At 30.5% G+C, this 17,779-nt stretch overlaps 1 protein-coding gene across 20 annotated transcripts in view; it reads right to left on the reverse strand.

Annotated features, from left to right (window-relative positions):
- Positions 1–17,779, reverse strand: part of LOC127711442 (ubiquitin recognition factor in ER-associated degradation protein 1-like) — a 410,122-nt gene that overhangs the window by 141,179 nt on the left and 251,164 nt on the right. For 10 of the 20 annotated variants that reach the window (XM_052217499.1, XM_052217497.1, XM_052217498.1 and 7 more), the window contains 4 exons: positions 6,104–6,145; positions 4,906–4,994; positions 2,966–3,044; positions 1,491–1,735 (listed from right to left, as the gene is read on the reverse strand). The exons of 3 other annotated variants lie outside the window; for them this stretch is intronic. In XM_052217499.1, the coding sequence (XP_052073459.1) occupies positions 1,637–1,735; positions 2,966–3,044; positions 4,906–4,994; positions 6,104–6,145 (309 nt within the window). In that variant the 3' untranslated portion in view covers positions 1,491–1,636. Of the gene's footprint in view, positions 1–1,490; positions 1,736–2,965; positions 3,045–4,905; positions 4,995–6,103; positions 6,146–12,042; positions 12,121–17,779 lie in introns of those variants that run through there. 7 more of the 20 variants (XM_052217505.1, XM_052217506.1, XR_007986703.1 and 4 more) reach the window with 7 other exon arrangements.

Consider the following 17,779-nt stretch of genomic DNA (forward strand, 5'->3'; position numbering starts at 1 on the left):
ACACTTTACAATTATTCCATACATCGAATATAATTGACCTATGCTTATAGTTTTCAAGAAACAGACCAAATCATGAAATCTTTATATTGACCAATGAACCATGAACATGAGTTCAAGGTCAGATGAACCCTGCTAGACAGACATGTACACCTTAACATCATTCCATGCATCAAATATAGATGACTAATTGCTTATAGTATCTTAGAAACAAACTTTACCAGGAAAATTAACGTTGAACAATGAACCATGAAAATGAGGTAAAGGTCAGATGATACCTGCCAGACAGACATATACACCTAAAAATCATTTCATACACCAAATATAGTTGACATATTGCTTTTAAGAAACAACACAGACCAAAACATAGCGCAATGAACCATAAAAATGAGGTCAAGGTCAAATAAAACTTGCAATACTGACATGTACATCGTAAAATATTTCCATACATCAAATATAGTTGACATATTGCATACAGTATTAGAAAAACAGACCAAACACATTAACTTAACTTTTACCAATGAACCATGTGTATGAGATCAACGCAGGTGACACCTGCCAATTGGACATGTAAACCTTACAATCCTTCCATGCACCAAATATAGTAGACCTATAGCCTATAGTATCTGAGATAATGAACATAACCTTGTTCAATGATCGATGAAATGAGGTCTAGGTCAAGTGAAAAATGAGGACCTTATAAGGTACGCACATACCAAATATAGTTATCCTATACTCATTATAAGAGAGAAATTAACATTACAAAAGTAGTCACTGAACCATGAAAATGAGGTCAAGGACAATGGACATATGACAGACGGAAACTTCATATCATAAGGCATGCATATACAAAGTATTAAGCATCCAGGTATTATATCTTCTGAAATATTAAGCTTTTAAGTAGTTAGTTAACACCGCGTCTGCCGTATCACTATACCTATGTCTCGCCTCCTGTGACAGAAGTCGCCGGCTTGACTAAAATGTAACTACACAATGAAAAAGAGGGAGGGTTTAAAAATAAATCGACAAACATAACTTGAAAAATTTCTGTGTTATATAAACTCTACACATTTTCGGTCAAACATGCATTATATATTACTTTAGATAACAAAAGGGCATACAACAACTAACTAAAGATTCCTTATCACTGATTTACTATGGACAATACAAGATTAAAATAAGGAGATGTGGTATGATTGCCAATGACACTACTATCCATTAAAGTTCAAATAAAGTGGATGTAAGCAATTATAAGCAACCCTTCCGAAAGGTTTGTTCCATGTATAATTGTAATGTCTACTTCAGGAAAAAAAATATGTGATTTTGTAATTAGAAATCATTTAATGAAAATTTTTGCAACACTAAATACTAATCTAAAATTTACTTAATTCACAGATATGTTATTGCAAACACACTAGAGACTGAACATTGGATTTTAATCTTGTATTTCTCGAATATATTGCAAATAAACACATACAGATTATTTCTGCAAATATATTCCTATTGTTTTTAATCCTCTAATCAAGTATGTATGTACATGTGCAGTATATTGTAAGACAGATATGTCAAAGAAATACAATAGTTCTTTCTAACAAAAATAAATAAATAAACATTCTCTGTACATCTCGTGGCCAGTTCCTCAGTCCCCATTCAGATGAAAATAAACCTTTCGTTTTCTTTCTTTCTTTCCTAACATTTGACCTGGACCTGAAAATGCTTCGAATTTTTTTTCCTCCTCCTGCAGAAAAGAAAATTCCCATTTAAAAAATGAACTGGTTGGTTTGGATCATGTGCATATTTATACAGGTTTGTATGTTAAACAGAAATATAAATACAATAAGTTGTATATTTCAGTAACTCTTTTTCGTTTATTGTTTTTATATACCGTTTAAATCAGGCTGTTGGTTTTCTCGTTTGAATTATTTTACATTTTGTCATGATGCGGCCTTTTATAGCTTACTATACAGTATTATTTGTTGCTTGATATTGAAACCTTGTAATTAATTAAAATTCATTCGAGAAACTTTTTTAAATCGTAAATCATCAGAAATAAACCTAAACAATGCAAGAAATTGCATCTACAGCAGTTGCGCAAATTAAACAATTATACACTTAACTAATAGTTTCAGGCCATTTTTTAACGAAGCTCTGAAATTGCATGCACCACAAATACTTTAACAGTAATCATTAAAGTATAACCATAACCTTTATTTCATCTACATCTACATTTTACGACGATCCATCAGCACATTGATGACTATACGTCGGCGCATCGCAAACAGACACTTATTAAAAGATAACAATTTTCAAAAATAATTTTGTGCAAAAATTAAAAATAAACACATTTACATATGTTAACAAACAGGGTAGATATCTAAATATACTGAATTTGGATCAGTATTTTAAACTGATCAAAAGAGTTTACGCTGATGATGTTTTGTGGAAGTGAATTCCAGAGTACAACTGTGAATGGGAAAAGACTGTACTTAAAGTAATCTGTTCTGGCGCTGAATGTTTACTATTGTAGTGAATTGGTGAATTTTGTGTTTTTGACTGGCTGTGATGAAAGGTACAGGTTTGGATCTACTGCTATAAGTTGGTGTGTGATTTTGTACATCATTGTTACTCGATTGATGTTTCTGCGAGTTTCAAGTGACTTCCATTTAAGATGGTCAATCATGGAAGTGACACTACTGGTGTTATGGTACCTGTTGGTGACGTAACGTGCTGTCCGTCTTTGTACGTTTTCGATATTATTTTTTTTTTGGGGGTGTTAGGAGACCAAACTGAAGAGAGTATTCTAGGTTTGATCGTTCCATAGATTTATAATCCAAACGTTTTTGTTTCTTCCGAATTTATTTTTAAGTTTCTATTATTGTATAAGATATGAAAGAAAAATATGTGAGGTAAAATGTATGCGTCAATGAGAACTGAAGACCAATAAGGCATTTAAAGTGAATCACTTTACCTCGTTTTTATCTGTGATATTCCTTCGAGTTCTGATAAATGTTATGGTACCTTTCTTATGTTTATAGTTTGGAATTCCTCTGAAATTCAAATAAGATTAATGTGAATGCAACAACCTTAATATTGTAAGTTAAAAAAGCATCAATAGCTTTTCTGATATTGACAATCCTTTAAATTTTGGGGTTTATACTGCTTTTTCCAACATTTAGGATTTCTTAGGTAAATTTGAATATTAAGGAAATCATGTTTCAGTTACAAGAATATCTTTTGAGACGCATTTGAATTTTGTAAACATGACATTATATTGAATAATGTTGTAACATTTTATAAAACACTAAGCTTAATCGAGGTAAAACTTGTCCAAATCAAAGTAGAAATATACTACAAAAGAATAATGCATTCAATAAAAAAGGAAGCATGTTTGATAATTAACATACACTTTACACACAACATATATCAAATAGAACAATCTAGTTCATAAACAGGAAATAGTTTTTATATACAATATTTAGATCATCAGGGTATTGGACAACTATTTCTATAGGAGTGATCCCCGCTGAGAAATAGAAATTATATGGAAAATGTCATTGTAAATGATTGCATGTCTTTATAACTTATTACTTATATTTATGAAAATGTTTAAAAGAACATAAAAATTATAGTATTCAGAGTAATTGCCCTTGATAGAAAAAAATATGTGAATCAGCCGGGGACTTTGGAACCCTGATCTTTTATTAATAGTTTTTTAGGTTTAAAATCCATTTTAATATTTTCTCATATTCTTCTCTAAGGTTCTCAAATATTTTTTTTTTCAAAGATTTTGGCTTCCATTCTAACATGCTATTCATTTGAGTTATAGTAAATTAATAAATGTTTGCATTTTTCTAACTATTGTGAAAAATACAACATCATTGGTATTGCACTCATCTTAAAATCTATAATTATCACATACTTCAAGAAAATATGCTACATGTTGTATCAATAAGGCAGAAAGTAAGCAGCCCATATGAACATAATGTGAGTGCTCTTTGTGCAACCCTTAGTGTAAACAATATTTTATTGTGAATTATACGAATTACAATATATATTTACATTCACAAATAAGATTCAGAAACAAGTGCTTAAGTTAATCTGTCTCCTTGTTAAATTGAATACAATATACACAAATAAATCAACTGTGCAACCCTTGCTGATTATACATTATTAGGGGCCTATTGTCATCCCTTAACGAGTCCCACTTCTGGTTATATGATATTTTCAATTAATAAACATTTTTTGAAATGTTCAGGTATATTTTGGATTTATGATAAAAAAGGATGTGAAAACAAAATAAACTTAACCTAAAAATTACAAAAAAGTGTTCAATTGTCTCAAACGAAAATGACGTCATATATAAATTAAATAACAGTAAGACAAACATTTTAAACAGAAAATGTACAAGAAATACACATTTGTGTAAACCAGTTATATATGGATAAGGTTTCAAACAAAAATCCAATGATAAAGGACATTTCCACTTATAATCAATATTCTGAGTGATTGATTGAAGATTTGGAAGAATCATTAAATTTTCCATTATTTCCCTCATTTTCAATATCAGTTTGGTTTCTATCTACATGAAAAAGTTACAATTTCAAATAAAATTAAATGGCACAAGGATATTCATTTACATATTGGTATTTTATCACATTCAAACTACTATATAGGATAACAGACCGGTGTTTTGCTTACCTGGAACCTACAATCAGGGGTATAATGAACACTTTAAGACACGGCTTTTTCCATGTTATTCAAGCTATCATCCCTCAAACTATTTAAGACAATCTGCTAGCGCCTCGGCCTTAAATGGGAGTCTTGGAATGATAAATGAGATGATATGTAAAGAGGCGCTACATCTCTGTATTTAATAAATTGATTTCAATAACATAAGGTTTTTCTAACCTTTTATGTGGAACTGCCTTTTTAACTTCTGATGCAGCATTCAGACCAATCTTTTTTCCATCTAATCTATTTCCAGAACCACTAAATGCCTACAATTAAATATTGAACAGAGAGTTCTGTTAGCATGTAAGGAGAATTCTGTAACGGGGCTGAAGGCTGTAAATGAATCCATATTCAATTTAAATCATACATTTAAATGTATAGAAAAACACAGAAAACATAATAGAATTGAGAATGGAAACGGGGAATGTGTCAAAGAGACAACAACCCGACCAAGGAGCTGATCACAGTTTATAATTCCCAACATTTTCAATAAGAGTATTACATTTCATAGATATAAGAAGGTGTGGTATGAGTGCCAATGAGACAACTCTCCATCCTAGTCAAAATTTATAAAAGTAAACCATTATAGGTCAAAGTACGGTCTCCAACACGGAGCCTTGGCTCACACCGAACAGCAAGCTATAAAGGGTCCCAAAAAAATACTAGTGTAAAACCATTCAAACGGGAAAACCAACGGTCTAATCTATATAAAAAACGAGAAACGAGAAACACTTATGAACCACATCAACAAACGACAACTACTGAACATAAGATTCCTGACTTAGGACAGGTGCAAACAATTGCAGCGGGTTTAAACATTTTAATGGTACTAAACCTTCACCCTTATCTGAAATAATAGGGTAACATCACAACATAGAAAGACACACTGTAAAATATCAATTAAAATGGCTTAACTCAATCAAAAGACATATTAACAATAGTGAACATACACTGAACAAATAAATTTGATCTATGATACAATGTAAATACAAAATAAATAAACTAAGGGAAGAATAAAGTAACATGTAATACCGCTGTGAAATGTTAAACAATTTAAGAAAAACAATATGTTTGAACAAAAATATATGGGGCCCATTACTATGCCGAATGCAACCGCGCACTTATATTCTGGAGTTTCATACTATATTGCTTTGAATCTTTAAGATTATTTTTCAATGAAATATGTAAAATGCAGAAAATCAATATAAAATTTACTAGTTAAAACTTTACAAAAAACATGTTCTGAAAACCTCTGATTAGACAGTCTAATACATTATTATAACTAACTATGTTGTTTATTAAAAATCTTGTTTATCCGTATAATTCGACTACATAATTACACTTTAAATTTTCATTTCATTTATTTAATACCTACTGTAAATGTCTTATCCAGATATTCGGACATGTCTAATGGACTCTGAAATAAACATAGAAAAAATGTTTACTAAAAAACATACTTGATAAACAAATCATAAATGATAAATTTCAATCAAGGAGTGTCGATATTAGTGCACCTAATTTCATAACATTATAATGCCATGTTATCGTATTTCATAAAAGATCGTTATTTCAGCTGAAATCAGACTACCCAATCAAACTTAAATTTAAATTTATGACTTAAACTCCTTTTAAAATTAAAAAAATACTATTTAGCTATGCGTGTACAAATTTTAATTTACCCAATAAGGTGTGTTCCTATGATAGGAAGCTTATGCATGAGACAGAAAGAAAGAGACAAACAAAGAAAGAAAGAAAGAAAGAAGATTGAAATTAGCAACTGCTTAATCTTGAGTTACACATATTATATGTTAACTAGTTTTGCTTTTTTTCAAATTGTTATATTTCTAGGAAGGCAAATCCCCTTAACCTGGCATATTCATGCTTTTATAGTGAATCTGTGTCGATAGTCTTTCTTCACACCCCTGAATGCTGCTTGTACAATGGAGAAGCAAGAATACAGATTTCATTGTCATTGGTTTGACTTAAACTAATCAAAAGAATGGATTCCATAAACAAATAAAATCAGGTTTACAATCTTGTATGCTGACTTAATTTTTGCATTACATTATATTAACGAACAAATAATGATCATCTTTCCCTTTTTCTTTTGTATAATAATAAATTTACGTCAAAATAGTTAATTATATGAACGTGCAACATATATTTTTTATATAACCACTGGTTTTTCCAAGTGAGGGTGTTCCTCTGCTACAATCTTGTTGTAATGCAAGAACCCTAATATGAGACGTATTCACAAAATGTCTTCTAGTTCAAAAGATCAGTGATAGTTTATTTATCGCTGAATTCTAGGAAACATCAATGACATAGGCTAATGACATCTTGCATTCTCTTTCTGCTCCAATGCGAAAAACCCATACCAATCGAGTAGCATGAGATGAAATTCAATCATACAGAAAGGAAAATTTTAGAAAATAGCAATAATATCATTTCTCTGGTGAAAAATGTTTGAATTTTACACTGACCTGTACTTGAAACATTGTGACAGTAGTTTATAGTAGTAGTTCATAACAAATGTAGACTAAATATTTTGACTGCCTCTGTGATTAGTAATTTCTGCATGAATTTTTTCTACAAATTTGCAACAATTGTCTTCTTCCATTTTGTTAATCAGGAGGTCAATTGTTATGTAAAAACCCATTACAATAGCAAGATAGTTGACCTCCTGATAGGATGCTTTCATATACTAACTTTGACTAGAGTTTCCTTATATTTGAGCATAATATAATCATAGTATTGCTATAAGATATATTGACATGATGTCTGTAACTCGAATTTTTATCATCATTCAATATCATAAAAAACAACAAAATCAGTACCTGCACTTGAGAAAATCCATTGAACTGGTAAGCTAGAATAATGGTAAGCATAAAGACCACTTGTATAAATCAGTATTCAAAGTATAAAATTTGATCAATGTTATAATGCAAAATTAAGTAAAATACACTTCAAGGCGCCACTTTTTTTCTCTTCAAACAAATTTGAATCTAACATATATTGTTAGTATAAAATAGAAAAGATATGGTATGATTGCCAATGAGACAACTCTTCCAGAAGAGACCAAATGACACAGAAATTAACAACTATAGGTCACCGTACGGCCTTCAACTATGAGCAAAGCCCATATCGCATAGTTAGCTTTAAAAGGCCCCGAAATGACAATGTAAAACAATTCAAACGAGAAAACTAACGGCCTAATTTATGTACAAAATAATGAACAAAAACAATTTACGTAACACAGCAACAAACGACAACCACTGAATTACAGGCTCCTGACTTGGGACAGGCACATGTAGAATTTGAAGGGTTTAAACAACCTTGCGGGCGCCCAACCTTCCCCTAACCTGGGACAGTGGTGTACGAGTAAAACATAAGAACAAACTATAAAAATCAGTTGAAAAGGGCTTAACTCATCAGATGGATACAAATAAAAATACATCTAACAAAAACACAGAGTGGACGTGGCCGAGTACTTGTACATCCCAACAACAAAAAGACACTAAGTACAGATCTGAGAGTACTCGCAGTTACTGACAGCTAATTCAAAGCCAATAACAACTAATATAAAAAATCATTCATTTAAGACTAAATTATCAATCAGTACACATCCAACATCCAATAGATTAAGTGTAAAGACGTCATAAACAGTCAGAGAAAAACATGACATTGTGCAATGCAAAGATACAGGTATCGACTGATTGTAGAGCCATGAATATGCATATGTATATAACAATAATATTTAGTTTGCTTTTAACTCACTGTTAACAAAATCAATATTAATACCAATATAAACAAATATTCAAAGATCTAATTACACTGTTGAATTGGTAACCTTTTAGAATAAGTTTATTTTAGGATCGATAAAATCCCTGACTTAATAATTTACCATTGATTACGTTCATTAAAATCCAAAACGTCAAAACAGACACAGGCATGGCGAACGAGTTGTGATATATAAACACCGTAAGATGGTGCCAAAGGAACATCACCATCCAAAAAAGGAAAACTAACAATAGGGAACGAAAAATTGTACTTTTGTCGTTAATTTAAGTGTGGAGTTCCCCGTGTAAAAACTGAAATATCGAAATCTAGGAAAGGACAGTTATTACCGTTTATATTTGATTTATTTAAAGTAAGTTCCTTTGGGTAAATTTCGGCAGTATATTTAGAAAATTCTTGATTATGCAACGAAAAAATATCATCAAGATAACGGTAAGAGTTGCTGAATTTATCAATTGAATGCAATTTAAACGGGTCTTTACTGAGTTTGGTCATAAACTGTGATTCATAACAGTACAAGAAAAAGTCTGCTATTAAAGGGGCGCAATTAGTATTCATGGGAATACCTTCAACCTAAAATCGATAAACTTTGTTGCCAAAACGTACATAAATATTATCAAGGAGAAAATTAACAGCTTCAATCATCTTATCACAACTCCAGTAAGTATTTTAGCATATTTACCTTTCTCATTCGAGAATAAGGCTGTACTGTAAATGAGTTGAAGCAAATATATTTGCATTCAAATTTACCAAACGACCATTTGATTAAATAAGAAATCGTTTGTTTTTAAGATTGTGTGGAAGTGTAGTGTAAAGAGTTGAAGGTCAAAACTGTCAACAGAATCAAAAGGACCATCAAAAGCTCGTAATTTATCTAAAACATCTAAAGATTTTTTTTACACGCCAAAAATAGTTAATTCCATTATTTTCATATATTTTATTAAAAAAGTTAATTATAAGTTCTTTGATGGTAGTTAATGAACTAGTTAAAAGCACTAAACGAGTAGTTGTAGAACACTTACTACATGTACTAGAGGTCGAGATGAAACGATATTTTACTGGTTATTTGTGTAGCTTAGGTAACTTATACATAGTAGGAACCTTCAAAAGTTCAGAAGAGGCATTAAGCTGTGATGTGGTTATGATATGTGGCACAATTTAATTTTAAAATGAAAAATATTTATTTCCTTTGAAAAAAATATATAAATTTTATTCTATTATACAAAATAATTATTTCATATGAAAAAATATTTAAAGATAAATTTTTTTATTCAATAACGGTACTATTTATAAATGCTTGACTGTGAATTTACCACCTATTTAGTTAAATTTGAGGCAAGTCAGTATTTACCACCAAGAATAAGTATGAGATAAAAATATTTTAATGTATTAAAGTTATACCTTACAATACATGTTTTATATCTATCACAAAGCTGTGTAAACTGATATACATGTTTATATCAGAACTAAATATAACATCAATGATAAAAAAAATAAAGGCAACAGTAGTATACCGCTGTTTAAATGTCATCCATCGATTGCGAGAAAACAAATCCGGGTTACAAACTAAAACCGAGTGAAACACATCAACTATAAAAGGAAAACAACGGAACTACAGAAACACTGAACTACAACTAAGGCAAACGCCAAAGTACATAGAAACGGACTGTAGATAACAACTGCCATATTCATGACTTGATACAGGACATTTTCAGAAAAAAACGGTGGGTTGCATTTGGTTTTATGGCTATCCAAAACTCCCGCTTATATGGCAATGTTTAAAATGCCGCTAAAATGACAACACTAAGTGACAGGAATACAGTACAAACAAACTCAAGAGCACTCAGCACAGAGACATACATATATGGGATATACGAATTACTCTTCATAATTTTTTTCATACCACAGAGGTATGGTTTATATTTTTGAAAAAATAGGTCACCGTACGGCCTTCAACAAAGAGCAAAGCCCATACCGCATAGTCAGCTATAAAAGGCCCGAAATGACAAATGTAAACAATTCAAACGAGAAAACTAACGGACTAATTTATGTACAAAAAAATGAACGAAAAACGAAATATGTAACACAGCAACAAACGGCAACTACTGAATTACAGGCTCCTGACAAGTCTTGTTCTGTTATAGGTTTAACACCACTAATTTGAGCCCAGTTAGAAAGCAAATATCAGAGAGTAGTACACAAAATAGTTCTTACACATTGGTGTAACTTTCAAAATATGAAGAACAATTTGGAAATTTTGGTATCAAATGAAAGCTGCAAGACTGGTGATCATTGAAGAACACATTTTGACATATAATTTTAAATAATAAGAAAAATTGCGTGAAATTTAGAAAATGAAGGTGTGGTTTGCTTGTTTGTCAGATCCGAAGTACCTGTTTTGGTACATTCGAAGTTCCGGGAACCAGTTCTCTCTTATAATCAATTAAATGATGATTTTATTAGTAAATCACACTATAAGGTGTTGCTTTGACATGCAATGATTGTCACTTTGTTTCAACTTAAGGCAAACAAGAGCTGCACCTGCTTGAAATTGAGGAATTTAACATAGAAAGCATTGAGGCCATGAATTAGTGGTGAACTTCCATTATAACACAATGTTGACTGCTGTACTCCTATTTTTGACATTTTTACCTATTATGCCTGTTTTTTTTTGGTCACACATTGTTGTCAATATAATTGAATTTTATGTCAAACAAGTGGGAGGTTTAGCTAGCTACAAAACTAGGTATAATCCACCATTTTCTATATAAGGAAAAAGTAAAACAACAAAAAACCGAACTCCGAGGAAAATTATAAAGGGAAAGTTTCTAATCAAATGTCAAAATCAAATGCTCAAACACATCAAACGAATGGATAACAACTGTCATATTCCTGAATTAGTACAGGCATGTTCTTACGTAGAAAATGGTGGATTAAACCTGGTTTTATAGCTATCTAAACCTCTCACTTGTGTGATAGTCGCATAAAATTCCATTATGTTGACAACGATGTGTGAACAAAACAAACAGACATTGTGTTATTATCTTAACCAATGCCTGTACCAATTGCAAGTCGGACATATGACAGTTTCAATACGTTTGATGTATTTGAGCTTTTGATTTTGCCATTTGATTAGGGACTTTCTTTTATGAATTTATCTTGGAGTTCGGTATTTTTGTTATTTTACTTTTAAAAAAGCCGTGAGCCATATCATCAGCCATGAAGACACAAACATTATAAATATATAAGTCACAAGCTATAACTGCCCTAATTAATAACTAGATATCTGGCATTTAGAATCATGATGACCTGGATAAAAACAAGATGTCCTTTATATATATATATATATATATATATATATATATATTGAATATTTTTCAAATAAATCACTGCCTTTGTTAACCTCAGAACAATATAAGACACTTAAACACGGCTGTCCAGCATATATGGGCTTAGGAGATTGAAATGCAATTTGCCTAGATACAAAACATTTGATAATCACTATGTGATACATACATCCATATCTAGATCCTCATCGTGTGTTTTCTCTGGACTTTTTGGTTCTTGGTAACCAACTGGAGGTGCAAAATCAATCTGAAAAGACATTGTACAACAAAACTATGATGAAATCAACACCAACATCTAAGTTTTTTTTATAGATATATATATTATTTTCCTGTGTTATTTTGACGTATCAATCTTCTGTTTTCTTTTCCCTTTTGAGCAATTCACCAATATATTGTATTCCAAATTGTGCTATCTTGATGGTTGGATCGTGTTTGTACATCGACTCTGGCCTGTTGTCAGTTGATTTGGTCTTGAATTTTCACTGTGAATTTCAACAAGGCAAACAATTTATGCATAAATACAGAGAAAAAAAACTACGAATGTTCCATGAAATAACCCTTTACCATCCTTTTTTTTTATAATTTATTTTTTTCCTTCATGAATTTACAGGTATCAACAGGTATTTATCTGGTGGTACAATAATCAAGCAAGTGAAATAAATAAGCATAATAAGCATATTATGGTATAACAGTATAAAATCTATGGATTAAGTATAGTAATTACATTTTCATTAATATAATAATAGTAGTAATAGTAATGCAGGAACACATATGTACATGCATATGGTATAACAATATATATATACTTTCAAATACTCATATACACACATATGTATATGGATTTACCCTATTAAAATTTAATCAGTGACCAAAGCCCAGGGGTTTCAGTACAAGTTGTGTTCCACACTTAAATATTTTGAGGAAATATTTTTTTCTAAAATCAAGTTTTCTTTGATGTAATTTTGAAGTCCTTTTATATGAGGTTTTATATCTTGCATCTAAGATCTGTAAATGAAGTACTTTGTCAGTAAAATAACTTTATTTTTGATAAAATTCAATTTATAATTTTCATACAGGCCAATAATGACAATATCAAAATTTAGTGGAATTTCGATATGAACTATGTCGAAAATCCAAGAATTCAGTTTGTGCCAAATGTCGGCTACAATATGACAACCCCAAAGTAAATGTTCTATAGTTTCTGGCTCTTCCTTGCAAAATGTACACAAATTACAATTTACTAGGTTCATTTTAAGGAGTAGAGCGTTTGTACCCAAGATATAATGAATAATTCTATATTGAAACCAACATAACTTAATGTTTTTTGAAACCTTGGTAACACATAAGTGTATGTTTTTCCAATTTTCTACCACTTTATTTAGAATACCTTCCCATTTTTTTTCTGCTGCAAAATCTATAGGTATAGTACCTTGGTTTAAAATAGCATACATATCCTTTGAGCCCTTTTCTGACTTGAAGAAAATATTAATATTAAAAGGCATTATAGCCTGATGTTTTTTTCTCTCTTTCAGTGTTGATTCCAATGGCTTGTAACCACTTTTTTAGTGCAAGTTTAAGCCCATAAAACTGTAGAAACATGGGTTTGAAATTATACATTATTTCAAAATTTTCATATGTTAATATATTTCCATGTTCATCTAACAGGTCATTTACAGTCCATACCCCATGGTGTGCCAAATTTTTATAGTAAATGCTGACATTATCAATTTTAATATGTTCGTTATTCCATATAGATGCCGAAATGACTTCCTCAAAATGAAAAGGACGTCTGAGTTTTGACATATTTTTCCAGGCATTAAAAACTTCATCCCAAAATTTGTTTTTTAATTTTTAAAGGATTCCAAAATAAGCCAACTCTGTAAAATTTATATTTTTTGTGGAGGTAAATAGTTGTATCCATTTAGATTTTGACTTAAATAATCTTCTAACCTAAGTAAGTTTTAACCCTTGTATAAAATTTCTCAAATTAATCATTTTAGGCCCCCTCTGTAGTATTCTTGACATAGAAGATCCCGCCTTATCTTGTCAGGCTTATCTTCCCAAATGAATAAATCAATTTTACTATTAAGTTGACGTATCATATTATCATCTGGACTTGGGTTGGACAGGAACAGATGATTAAATTTTGATATAATTAGCGACTTTATAATTGTTATTTTACTAAACGTGTTAAGTGACTGTTTTGACCATTTTTGTAATATTTTTTTCTATTTCTTGTATGCGAGGAGCATAATTTAGGTTTAACATTCTATCTAAGTCAACACAGAAAGTGATACCCAATAATTTGAAGGACTGGAACCCCACTTCAGTCCCCTCTTTACACATATTTTGTCTTGACTATGTCTTTTACTACCTATCCATATAACGTTTGTTTTGTCTAAATAAATTTTCAGTCCTGATATCTCAGCATAGAACTGTAGTATACGGAGAGATGCATTAAGTGAGATAGGCGACCCATCTAAAATAAGTGATGTGTCGTCTGCATATTGAGACAAGATAAAGCATGTTTGATCAGATTCAATAATTTTGTTTAGAACTGACTTTATCCTCTCAGCTATACAACTAGAAGCTAGTTTGTATGTTGAGTTCAAAAGTGTAATTGGACGCAATTTTTTAATAACCGTTTTGACTTGCCTTCTTTTGGAATACATGTGATAACTCCCTGCCTCTGTGTGACAGACATTTCCCCTATTTGATATGCATAATTTATTGACCTCAAGACAAACTTTCCAATGTCTATCCAAAATACTTAAAAATTTCTGCAGTAAAACCATCTGACCCAGGACTTTTATCATTTTTCATCCTTTTCAAAGCTTGTGTTAATTCAGTAAAGGAAATGTTACATTCTAAGGATTCTCTTTCATTATCTTTTAATTTAGATGTCAAAAATGGTAATTCCCTTGATAAGTTTATTTTTTTAAGACATTCTTGTCTTTTGTAAAGTTTCTCATAAAAGATGTTTGATTGTTTTAAGATTTCGTTTTGATTTTCTACTACAGTATGTTCATCAATAACTAGTTTTTTAATAGTTTTATTGACAAAGTTTTGTGTTTCTAAATTACAAAAGAAATTAGTTGGCCTCTCTCCTTTTTCAATCCATTGGGTTCTTGACCTAACATATTGACCTTTATACTTTGTTCTGTCTGAAAATTCTAAGTTTACATTTTTTGGCTTCTATTTCATCAAGATTGTCATCTGTGCTTACCATTTTTTCTAGATTTTATATCTCATCAGTCAGCTGGATTTCCTGTTTTATCCTTTCCCTTTTTATAAATGTTGAATAAAATAGTCTTACCTCTAATCTCAAGGAGAAGGGTCTCCAAAAATAATTGGTCATTAATTGCAAATTGAACATCTAAATTATCAATACCATGTATAGCATCCCCTCTATGCACTGGTATTACATATTGCTCAACTATGGTAGTAATTTGTTATTTTATTAGTTTTACATATTCAGGATCTTGAAGGAGAGAGTTATTAAACTTCCAGAGGCCTCTGCCTTTTATAAATTCATTTATATTTAAAGTCAAAATCACTGGTGAATGATCTGACCTGTAGCTATTACCATTGTTTACTTCACAAATGTCATCTATAAGGCTTTCAGAAATCAAAAAGAAATCTAATCTAGATTGTTTAAAAGGATTTTTTCTTCTCCGTGTAAATCGTTTAAGATCAGGGAATATTTCTCTAAATGGGTCGAAAAGATTCTTATATATTTTAATTTCTAAAATTTTCTCTCTAAATCTTGGATTGTTTATATTTATACATAGTAATGGGTATCAAGGTTGAAATTTTGAATAAGATTAACGTCCCCACCAATAATACAAAGCTGATTTCCAAAGAGATCTATAATTTCTGTTAATTTGTCATAGAAGCAGGGAGTATCAACATTTGGCCCATAAACATTTATCAGAGTAAATCTCTTGTCTTCAATATTAAGATCCAATCCTACCAGATTGCCATCCCCATCTTTTTTTAACTTTATGTATTTTATAGTCAAAATCATTTTTAAACAGAATAGCAACTCCTCGTTTATTTGAAGCAAATGAATTAAAAACACAATGGCCTTTCCATTGGTTTTTTATCAAAACTTCATCTTGTTCTACAATCGGTATCCTGAAGACAATAGATGTTTAAATCTTTTGAATTAAGATAATCAAAAATATCTTCCCGTTTTTCCCTCACGTGAAGTCCTTGACAATTATAGGACATTATTTTAATGTTTTTCCCTCCATCATGATATTTGTTCTTCAACTCTGAAGTATGATATTTGTAAAAACAAAGAAAGAAATAGTTCATGCGAGACATCAGGACTGCTTTCATAATATTTTACTTCCTGAAAAAATATATCATATATGTGCCAAATATCAGAAATCCATGTTTTATAACAAATATATACATAAAATAAACAAAAACAAAAGAAAATGAAACAAATGTAAAACATATAATTTGAAACTAAGATATTTCTTATCTTAATGCAGATTTACATTTGTGTTCTAGGGGAGATAACTCAATTATTTTAGATAAAATTTAGGCCAGACTAAGTTTTGTACTGATCTGAATAATAATCTGTACTACATCTCATATTTAAGCACCATTTTTAACAGACTTATAGTTAATGAATTAGATTTATACATAAAATAATGAAAATAATTATTTAGACAAAAGAAAAGAGATCACACAAGAAGCACCTTACCAAAAAAAGTCCATTGTTTTGTGCTTCCTTATCTGATCTGGTCAAGTTTGTCTTATGTTTATATCACATCACTACAACATGTGAGGTGTCACTTTGCATCTCTAGATTTAAGTAGGCATACACAATTTGCTTATTAACTATAAATGAGATCAAAAACTAAATATTCATTTTTTAAAGCTCACCTTAAGATATAAATTTCTATCCCTTTATGCGTATTGAATGTACAAACTGTACATGTTTTATTTCAATCCAAATTTTTATTTTCAAGAAATGAAGAGTCTTAAAGGTATAAAAAAGCACACCGCCAATCCTCCAATTGTGTATATACACATCTTAAGATGATCTTATAAATTTATATACATTGTGCTATCTATGAAATAGAATAAAGCATGCATTTTCTCAACAAATATAAAAAGTAGAACAAACAATGCAGAACGAAAAAAGCAAAAAAAAAAGCACATTATAACATATAAAACCCCCAGTTTTTGGTGGGGTTCGTGTTGCTTAGTCTTTTGTTTTCTATGTTCTGTCATCTGTACTATTATTTGTCTGTTTGTCTTTTTATTTTTGGCCATGGCGTTGTCAGTTTGTTTTCGATCTATGAGTTTGACTGTCCCTCTGGTATCTTTCGTCCCTCTTTTAATAGCTATATATATATGTTAATATGGTAAGCTAAATTATGCATTTACTCAAAATATAAAGAACGCAAAGAGCAAAAACAAAGGGCATATTTAAATTTAAATCAAATCAAGCTAGTCAAACAAGTTGAGCAAAAAAAAAATAAAATGTAAGCCAAATGAAAAAGCAACAATTATTTGAATTTTTTTTTTCTATACTTACTATAATACTTACTCTTCACCATCCTGTTTGACTCTGACAACTATTAAAATGTTTACAGCACCTTTAAGTGGCACGGTAACATTTATTGGCCTATAAGGATAATGATAGCCTTTTTAGAATTTTCACCACTTTCTAACACTGCCCAAAATTCTACATACACAGTTAACTGAAGTACTTTCATTATAATATTCAGAAATGAATTTGAATATGTGTCATGACCGTTTACTTTTTTTGCTTTCTTTATAAACCTAAGGCCACTAGTGCTTTTAGGTCTTTTATCATGCAGGAATACAAAATTAAAAAAAATTCCCAAAAATTCATTTTCACCTTATGTAAAATTGTTTCATAT

The sequence above is a fragment of the Mytilus californianus genome, unplaced genomic scaffold, assembly GCF_021869535.1.
Source record: "Mytilus californianus isolate M0D057914Y unplaced genomic scaffold, xbMytCali1.0.p SCAF_8, whole genome shotgun sequence".
In the NCBI taxonomy this organism is placed as follows: Eukaryota; Metazoa; Mollusca; class Bivalvia; order Mytilida; family Mytilidae; genus Mytilus; species Mytilus californianus.